General features: G+C 33.7%; 1 protein-coding gene across 1 annotated transcript; it reads left to right on the forward strand.

Annotated features, from left to right (window-relative positions):
- Window positions 1-770: 770 nt before the first annotated feature.
- On the forward strand, window positions 771-2,383 carry LOC136460929 (uncharacterized). The gene is made up of 6 exons (XM_066460450.1): window positions 771-782; window positions 844-1,223; window positions 1,292-1,469; window positions 1,558-1,656; window positions 1,730-1,857; window positions 2,329-2,383. Exons 1-6 carry the CDS (start codon window positions 771-773, stop codon window positions 2,381-2,383), a joined length of 852 nt encoding a protein of 283 aa, XP_066316547.1.
- The last annotated feature ends 7,932 nt before the right edge of the window (window positions 2,384-10,315 follow it).

A 10,315-nucleotide genomic window follows, 5' to 3' on the forward strand; every position in this document is an offset into this window, starting at 1 on the left:
TCCAAAATGTGCTCATTCACCTTCATAGCTTCTGGAAATCAAAAGTTATGAATATTTCTTTCTGACTGTTCTACAGGACTGGTCTAGTTCGAGTGTGGTTCTTCTCTGTGGTCATCACCTTGTGTGTTCTTGCCATACTCTTTAGTGAACCTGAGCAACAATAACGTGCATGACTTAGGCAGTATATAATTCTCATTAATATTAAATTGAACTTCATAAAGTAGCGCGTTCACCTCTTGTTGTAGCTTCTTTGCTCGACTACGTGTAATCGGTCCCTTAAAGACGTGATATGGTGTAGCTGTAGGTGGTGTTCGGGTTGGACTTGGTGCAACTTGAATTGGTGATGGCGTGGTCATATCATCCTCCTCCCCTTAAAAAGGAGTCATCCTCGACACTAATCCGTCTAAGCCCAATAACTGTGCTAGGCCAATAGGGCTAAATGCTTTGTCTCTGTTACCATCTACTTCTTCCATCACAGCAAGGTGTTTGAATCTATAATCATATAAACCAAGTAGTAGTCTTGTAGGTGGAAACCAAAAGGATTTAGAATCAAGTTTAGCTTTCACCTTGAATGGATGCTTAGGATTAAGAATGAGTGTTGATGTCCTTGGCATGGTCATATCATAAGTTCTTGTCGTGTGTTCTATGGTCTTTAGTGTTTGTTTGTTCACTTTATTCAGGCAATTAGCTATATCATTATGTAGAATGGATGAGTACACTTCTGCTTTAGAGTTTTTAGCATTATAAGCTTTGGCTAATATCAGTGGTCTATGCTTGAGAAGGTAAATGATCTAATGCTGATCATGACTAATTAGTATTTTATTTATGTTTTTGTGTTTCTAGGTGTCTCTAGATGTTAAGGTTGTTGGTTCCAAAAGTTTTGTTCAAAGTGTAGGTGAAATGACCAAGAAGACCAATGCTCTATACAATTCTAAATTGGATTTGATTGGGTCTAGTAGGAGTTCTCCTATTGTTCAGCCTTCTGTTTCGACTGATGGTATTTTGCCTAGTTATGCTCGCTTGAGTCATTCTTATGTCCCGAAGTCTCAAGGTTTATCTTCAGGTGGGAAGGCTCCTTTGCATGGTCCTAGGCATTTTGTTAACCCTGGTCCATTGTTCCGTGGTGATTATGAAACAGAGAAGTGCAAGTTCTATAAAGTTAGTAAATCTAAAGTTGATAACTACACGATTCTGTGTCAGTTGTCTTCTTCAGAGTTTCAGAAGTAAGTTTTCCCCCTATTTATTCTTCTTATTTTATATTTTTGTTCTGACTTTATTTTGCATGTTTCAGTGAAGATGCAATGTCTTTGTCCGGTGTTTATTGCACCTTTTGGTCCCTTGGAGAATCATTAAAGCCTGGTGGATTTGTTAATACATTTGTGGTTTCGTGCTTCTGTTACAACTTGTTTTCAAAGCCTAATGGTCATTCAGATTTCTCAAAAAGGCACTACTTTTTCCCCAATATGGATGTAAGTTTTTGTTGGTTATTGTTCTCTGTCTTTTGATAGTTATATTATTATTATTGTATTTTTTTGTTCTGATTATGGTTTTATTTAGGATAATCCATTACTTGATTTTGATCAAGCTGACCAGGATCTGTTGATGCAAACTTTTCGAAGGTCTGCTAAGGCTAGACCTTTGCATCAATCTAATATGGTACAATCTTTTTCTTTTTACTATCTCTTGTTCTATTTTTATGTGTTTCTTCCTATTGCTTATTTTTTTCTAGTTGTTCTTCCCTATTTTGCACCAGAAGCATTGGTTTGTGTTTGTAGTTGATATCAAGGATCGTCATTTTGTTCTCCTTGATTCAACAATCAGAATTCCATGTATCATGAAGATATTAAGGACAGGCTTGTATGTATCTTTCCTTTGTTTTTGGATTGAGCTGATTCTTTGTGTTTTTAAATTTTTTTGTTCTAATTTCTTTTGTTGTTATTACAAATAAACTCATTTCAGTATGATTGAGACAAATTTGTCCAAGTTGACATGGATTTTAGCTTTTATGGTGTTGTGTATCCTAAAATTCCTGAGCAGCCTCTAGAAAATTCGTGAGTATATGATATGTTTCTATTATTTTCCATGGTTCTCATGTTATTGTTGTTATTATTCTTTGTTTTTTCTTGTATATGCTTCATGGTTTTTTTCTTTTATAGGTTATTTTATTAGTATTGATTTAGTTATATTTCTAGTTTCTTGCATTTACATTCAAGTTGTATAGTATTTATGTGTCTCTGTTTGGTGTAACTCTTATGCAATATTACAATAAGTGAAGTCAAGATAGTATTTTTTTATGAAGTTGAGTTTTTTTTTAATTTTTTTTTGTAGTTCTGATTCTGGCATCTATGTTATGATGTTCCTTGAGTATTGGACTTCTCCCTAGGTTCTTTTAGGCAATATGTTCAGTCATGAAGATATTCGATCAATCAGAGTTAAGATTGTTAATGAGCTTTTTTCATCACAAAAACACTAGTATGAAGCATCGTGTCTATGACTACAAACTTCAGGTTTGTTTTGAAATTTAATTTTCTTTTTTTTATGTTTATATCATGACCTTTGTTTTTTCTTGTAACAGGACTAGATCCTGCTAGAGCTCTGTGCTTCATGATTCAAGCTATTTGCAATCTATGTAGTTCTTTTTTTTACATTTCTCTATCATTTAGGCAGTTGCATCTGCCTAAGGAAATTTAATTGAAACTCAGCATCACATATTGTTTTGTCCTTCACTAAAGTTTTTTATCCAGATACATGATAATAGCTCTTACATCATAGTAGTATATTTCAAATATAAATATATGCTATTTCTATGTCCTCATTTGTGGTGCTAATGCTTTTTTTGCTGATGGTCTTCTCTCTTCTTGTGCATTGCCTTCAGTTGCCTTCTTCTACTTCTTTTTGCTTTTTCCACTTGGGCCTGCATTTCAAATTTTGTTAGTAATTATTTATGCATAGTATCATGTGTTGCTTGTCCATTGTAAATTATATATAAATAATGCTTAGTTCTGATCCCTTACTTCTGTTTGCTGGTTTCTTGTTCTTTTTGGCTTGTTTTGCTACCATCTTCTCTGATTTCTTCTACTATTGTCTTCAACCTTACTGGTTTCTCTAGTCATCCTTTGTTCTTTATCCTTTTTGGATCCTCTAGATGTAGACTCTCTTCATTGTGTTCTTCTTGATCGTGTGTGGAATCATCTTGTTCTTCTTCAATAGCCTGTTTGATTAGGTCTATTTCTTGATCAATCTAGTCAAATTCTTCATCAAGGTAATTCATCAGTTCTTCGCTCTTTGATCCTTTAGATGTTAGCAATGCTGCTTTCCTAGATAACACATTGAATCTAAGTAGCTCATTGGTTGTAGGTGTTTCTTCTAGCTGTTTACTTATCAATTTTGATTCCTTCTTCCTTCATCTATCAATGAAGTACTTATCAAGTATCTCATCTATTTCTTCTTCTACTATCACTTTTAGTATGTGACAGCATAGTATTCCATCCTTGCTGAATTTTGCATAGATACAACTAAATTCTTCTTTGCCTTTGGTAAGATCAGTTATGACTACATACTTTCTGTTTGTTTGTAGCTGATGAACTCTGTTTGACTTGTGCCATACCTCAAAGCATTTTCCATCTTCTATCTCTTTGTATTTTAACCTTTCTGTCATCTTGAGTAGGAACTAAAACTTTAGGAATATATTCATGTTATATAGTTCAGCTGCTTGTAGCTCTATCTTGTATCCAGTCTGTAGTTCTTTAGGTCTCTTTTGTTTTCTCACATTTTCTTCAGTATTTTTTATTATGCTAATTCTATCTACTATTCTTTGGTATTCTTTCATGACACTGAGTATGTTGTATGTAGGTCCAACATTGTCCTTCAACCGAGCATTCGTCTGCTCACTTCTTTCAGTGCTTTGAAGAAATGGATAGAAGCACTCTTTGAAATACACTGGTATGAATCTGTTCCTATGTTCTCACATCTTGTTGAAGTACTTATTCTGTTCTAGCTTGTAATCTGCAATCATTTTCTACCATAGGTGTTCGAATTTTTCTTCTGTTATTGAGTTGTTGACTATGTCTTCAAATCTCTCTGGTAAGCCTTCATTTACTGCAAAGCACCATCCATTCTTGTTGTAACATTTTGACTTTATATGAAAGAAGAAATTCCTATGAATTGTTTGCGGCATTATTGTTGCTATGGCTGCTCTCATATCTTGGTCTTGGTCTATAATTATTGTCTTTGGATGTTTTCCTCCCATAGATTCTAGGAATGCCTCAAACAGCCATTTGAATGTTTTTGTAGTTTCATCAGAGATGAATGCACATCCAAAGATAATTGTATGTGCATGTCTTGATATCCCAACTATTGGCGCAAATGGAAGGATGTATCTATTTGTCATGTAGGTCATATCAAAACTTAGGCAATCTCTGTACTCTGCATACCATTTTAGTGATATGCCTTCTCTCCAGTATATGTTCTTCACTTTGTTCTCTTCATCTACATAAAATTTGTAGAAGAATGTTGGATCTTCTGTTGCCCTCTTCATAAAGTAGTGCATCACCTTGTTCATGTCATTTCCTTTTAGCTCCCTATTTATCTTTGTTCTCTCATTCTAGACGTGCTTTGTTTTATATGGTAGGGCTATCACACTACCTCTTAGGTATGATAGTATTGCAATCATCTTTCTTGTTGGTATGTTATTGTTGTTTAGTGTCCTTATCATTGCTTTCTTGATGTCAGTCATATATTTCCTGTTGTTGAATAGTTGATTCCTGTCCTGTGGACTCAACTCATGATTGTGGTCTAGGTCTAGCCTTACCGCCTTCCATTTTCCATTTTCTAGTTTAACTTCCATCAACACAGGATAGTTTGATTTGACTTGTATGCTTGTTTTCCTCTTTGTTCCTTTCCTCTTTGCTTCATCATTCATCAGTTCTTCTTCTTCTTGTTCGTCTGTCTTCTTGTTTGATGCTTTTCCATATCGGTGACATCTCATCTCCTGTTTGTATACTTCATTGTTCCTTTTCTTACTTGTTGTTCTTGTTGTATGTGTAACAACCACTTTGAATCCTGCTATGAAACCATAGAAGCTAAAGAAATGGTGTGTATCATCTCTGGTTTCGAATTCCATGCCAATTTGGGGTGTATACTTGCTGTCAGTATCTACATTGTTCCCATCTGCAGCTGCTTCCTGTTCTCTCATGATGAACTCTTCAACTTCTTCTTCTGTAAGTTTCTGACTTCCATTTCTTTCATCATACTCTGTTGCCTGTTGAAGTGATTGTTCAGCAACTGAATAATCTGATGGATTCCATGCATCTGTGCTATCATTTCGACAGGTAGATGTTCCAGATATTGCAGATGTGTTGTTCTCTGTACTCATAGAGCTGGAATCAACCTGCAGCAATAAGTTTTTGTATGGTTAATCTTCCTGACTTTTACTATTTTTGGTCTCTAGTTTTTTATTTCTTTTTGTATTTCTGCATACCTCCTGTACTTGCATTGAGTCGAATATGCTTGTGTTGTTTAATTCCTGGTTGCCGAATACTTCTGTTGCAAAGTAGTCTTCTTGGTTATCCTGTTATGAATCAAGGCAGTTATTATTTGATTATTTAATACAACACTGCTACTTTTGGACAAATCATGTCTTATTGTGGACTTACATCATATTGTGTTGTGAAACTAAAATTTGAGTGGTAGTTGTTCTCATTTCCTTCTTACAGTGATGTGCAGTTTGCCTACATGTTAAGAAATTTGTGACTTTTTTAGTTATGTTTGCATTCATTTTTTATTGATATTGAATTTTTAGTTTGACTTACCTCATACTCTGATGTTGTGTTGACTATTTGATTAGTTGATGTCCTGTTGTATATTTATAGCCACTGTTGGTCCTAGTTTCCTACACAGCAATTGAAGAGGTATTATTGTACTATAATAAGTGAAATGTCTTTTTTGTCTATGGTACATTTAAATTTGCATTTACCTGTCTTGTGTGTCTAATTATCTCTTCTTCTTGAGAACTAGACCATGTTTGCTGCATAAGTAGTGCTGTCAATGGTCCTTGCAATAGTAAACTTATCATTTTTTGACATTTTTTTTATATTGCCATATTGTCTTATTTTCTTATGTTCTGTAATTTCATTATGTTTACCTGGTATGCCATCAATTGTGCTTGGTCTAAATCAAAGTCTTCATTGTTCTCCATTCTCTGGTTTTGCCATTCAGTGTGTTGAGTTCTTGGTATTATCCTTGATCCTAGTACCTGTTTGTGCCATTGTAAAGATTTGATCCATAAGACAACATTGTTAATCAAATTTTGATAAGTTGAAGTGTGGTGGTAAAGTTGATTCTAATGCTTAGTTTTACCTTGTTTGTTGCAAACATGCCCTCTCCATCTATATGTCCCTACATCATAATCATCTTGAATCAGTTGATTTCATTTATGATTCCTCCAAATCAATACATTGATTTTTCTTTTTATGATCCTAGTGGATCTGCTCAGGTAATTGATTCTTTCCCCTTGTGTTCTTTCTATTTCTAGTTTTAATGAGATTTTTGTTTTTACTAACTTGTAGTGGTTCTACACTCTATTCTGGTTCTTCTAATTCTTCTCCTGACATCTTTTGTTGGCTTCAATTCAGCTTCTTATCTTCATAGGTTTGAGTTTTCCTCTCTGGTGGATGTTTATTATCGTGGTGTTCATGTAGGATTAGATCTCATTCGATGTAGATCTTTTCTTCTTTTCTTTTTTTGCAGATACCCCCTTCTATATTCCCTTTTCGTGTGCTTCAAGTTGATCCTTTTTTTATTTGGGCTTTTTCTTTTTTGTTTGTCTTATCTTTTTTGTTTTCTTGTGGCCCAAATTTTTTGGTTGATGCCTGCTATCATTTACTTTGCTGTTGGATCTTTTAATTTTTGGCCTTTTTACCTTTGGTTGGGCTTTTGGTCCTGTTATCTGGGCTTTTTATTGTAGGCCTTTTTTGTGGGCCTTTTTAATCTTGTGGCCCATCTTAGATAGGTGGTTACTGCTTTTCTCTGTGGTTTTCTTCTTCTTTCCATCATGTGCATTTAGATATCTTAGTTTTCCACTCCATAGTCGGTTACAGCTGCAATTATTTCTCGACCTTGTTCTACCTTTCCTTCTTTACTCCATTTCTCCTGTCTTCCTTCCATTTCTCATTTCTTCCTTCCTTCTATTTATTCTCTTTCTCCCTCCTGTCTCCTGTGTCTTGTGTACTTCTTCTCCCTGTCTTTTTTCTCTCATCTGTTTGTGTTTCAAGAAGGTTAGTTCTTTGTTTTGTTTAAGTTTTGTATTCTGTTTCATTCAATTCTTTTCTTTTTATTGTTTCTTTTTTTATTTCTTTTCTTTTCTTCTTTTTTTCAAATCAGATTGCTTTTTGACTATGAACATGTATATAGTTTTATTGTCTTTATATATATATTACATGTTCTAATTGATCTGAAACAGAATACAAGAACATCAAGGGTGCTCTATCAAGGGTGCTTTCGAGAAGTCCATCAAGGGTGCTCTTTTCTTAGTTTCGGAAGGTAGGTTTTTTATCTTTGTTTTCTTTTTACCTAATTTTTTATTCTTTTTGTTTTTAATCTTGTTATTTATTTGTGCTGGTTCTTTAATAGTCATCTTTTTCCCTCTAGTTTTTATTAATTTATCTATATACAATTTTCTATTCTTAGCTTCTAGCCTGAAGTATATTATGCCCATTATGCAATGTATTTTTCCAAAGTACCTCTTTTATGCATTTAGTCATTATTTTAGTTTCTTATCTTAATGGGTTAGTAGTTACTGGATATTTGCTTCTTAATTTCTAATGTGTTTTCCCCCTAATCTGACTATTTAATATGATTTAATATTTATATACTAGCTAATTTTACATGTAGTGGTATGTATCAGGTTAGTATTTGCTTTGATTGTTTAATTGCAATTGGTAATTGCTTCTATCATCTAGTTTTTTATTTTAGATGTGTCATTGGTTCTTTTTTTATAGTTTAGTTGTGTATAATTTATTGTTATTTATTCACTATAACTATGATGTATGTTTACTATAAGTACAGTTATAGTGGTCTTCTCTTTTTTTTAATTGTTGTAGATGGATGCTGCTCTTAGTTCTGGATCATTTTCCATTTCTAAGATTAAGCTTTCTCATCATGTGATGGAGGTCCTTGATCTGGAACCTGGTCAGCAGGATTGTCTGATGGCAGTTAGGAGTTCTATTATAGATATGGGTGTTTATGATGATGTTATGCTTGTTGCTCGAGCTTGGAAGGAGATCCGCGGACTGTTTGTTGTGAAGAAACTAAAGTTCTGCTATGATGAGTATGATGACAATGTCTATGCCCTTGCTTTTGAGGCATTGCAACCTAGTTTCTTTCGTGGTTATAAAGTTTCAGTTGGCACTAGAGTTCTTCATATCTATCAAGTCAAGAGGATTGAGGAAAGGAACAATTCATTCAGCGAGTTCATTGAGATTCTAGTTTCTAAAAAGGTTTGTATTGTGTCTTTTGATATTTTCTTTAGTTTGTTAATGTGTATCATTTGTTTAAGTTGTTTTGGAATCATTATTATTATTTTTTTATTCTTATATGTTTTCTTTATATGGTAGGTTGTTGATGATGTTCCCTCTATTCTACACAATGAACTTATTTCATTGTCTGTTGCTGATCATTTGGGCTTACAAGCTGGAGAGCAATCCAAGTTTATCGCTGCTAAGGGTGTTCATTCTTAGGACAATGTTAGACTAGTTGCTTGTGTTATTAGGCACTTTCTTGGGGAATCTTTTGTGCCAAAGATGAAGCATGCTTTAGATTCTATGAATTCTTGTGTTTATGTCCTTGTGCCTGATGATGAAGTTGCTGCTCTAATGGCTAGTTGATCATTTGAAGTTGAATTTGGTCAAACTATGTCTTTCCATCGTGTTCTGAGCTTTGAAGTTCGATCTAAAGATGATGATTGTTACCGGTCTATCCAAGTTCATATGCTTTGGCTGTATCATCCTTTTGCCTGATCATTGAGGAGCTTCAAGGTCTATTTTGGTGATGATGATGTGCAGTGTTTTGTGCCTATGCCTAGTGTCAGGTCCATTTGACTTTCATCCTGTCTGTTTGGAATACCTTTTGTTTTGTTGGTTGTATGGATAATGTTTGTTTGAGCCTCTACTTTTATATTTTTGTAATATGTTAACTGTTACTGTTTTATTTTGTCAGTGTGTGTAATAAATATTTTTTGCCTTTTCTTCTTCTTTTCTTTATATATGTTTGTCCTTGTTGTTAATGATTTGGAGGCAGTGAAATATTTTTTTGTATATTTGGTGGCTATGAGGTTCAAGTTTGCTGACCTAGTGTCTTCTTTCAAGTGGCTAATTAATAGGTAAATTTTTTTCATATAATTTTTTGGTTCTATGTAGTCTAAGTTATGTCACTCTGATTTTTAATTGGAATTCTTTTTGCAGATGCTGATGATGGAAGGCCTTGGTCATACTGATGATGAAACAGTAAGTTGCTTGGTTTCTGATTTTTTTTAGATGTTGTACTTATTGATATTGACTTGATTCTTTTCATTTTTTGTTGATATATGAGTAGTTCAAATTTGAGATCTGAGATATCTGAGTGTTGTTCAAATTTGGTGGGCATTTGTTTCCTTTCATCTGGCGTGCTAATAGGTAATTTTCTTTGTACATATTTTTTTGTTTCTAAGTTCTAAAGCTTATGGTACTCTGGTTTTTATTTGGCATTGCACTCAAATAATGATGTTCGAAGCCCTTAGTCATTCTAACGATGAAAAAGTAAGATGCTTGGTCTCAGATTTTTATTTAGTTGTTTTACTTGATCTGATTGTTTATTGTTTCGTCATATTTTTGTTCTTCCTGTGTTGATTAGTGAGGTTTTATAGATGTTCTATTTGATGCTGTGGTGGGGTGACGGTTACTAATGGGATTTTTTGTCACTGATGAATTTTCAATATGTCATGTTCTTCTTTACTCTTACCGGTATCATAGTTATAGTGTAGTTCTTCGTCACTTACAGTTCTTCATCACGTGTAACTTTTAGGTATTATTTATGTAAGTAGTACTAAGTGCTTAATGTTTATTACTTGTTTTGTTTGATATGGTCTCTGTATTTTTAATTCCTATATTTTTTTAGATATTCGTTAACAGAATCTCTATTGCACTTTATATGTTCCTCTTTGTTTGTGATATATTGTGCTTTCTACTTGTATATTGATTCATGTGTTCTATTTGCCTTCAATATCATTATGAGGTACTTCCTAAGTATATCTAATTTTGATTTTTTCCTTCTTCTTATATAG

This window comes from Miscanthus floridulus, chromosome 6 (genome assembly GCF_019320115.1).
Source record: "Miscanthus floridulus cultivar M001 chromosome 6, ASM1932011v1, whole genome shotgun sequence".
In the NCBI taxonomy this organism is placed as follows: domain Eukaryota; kingdom Viridiplantae; phylum Streptophyta; class Magnoliopsida; order Poales; family Poaceae; genus Miscanthus; species Miscanthus floridulus.

Excerpts from the sequence above, each read along its gene's own strand:
- LOC136460929 (XM_066460450.1), top strand. Across the intron at positions 1,657-1,729 it reads CTTTGCATCAATCTAATATG|TTGTTCTTCCCTATTTTGCA; the intron begins GTACAATCTTTT and ends ATTTTTTTCTAG. Across the intron at positions 1,858-2,328 it reads AAGATATTAAGGACAGGCTT|TTCTGATTCTGGCATCTATG; the intron begins GTATGTATCTTT and ends TTTTTTTTGTAG.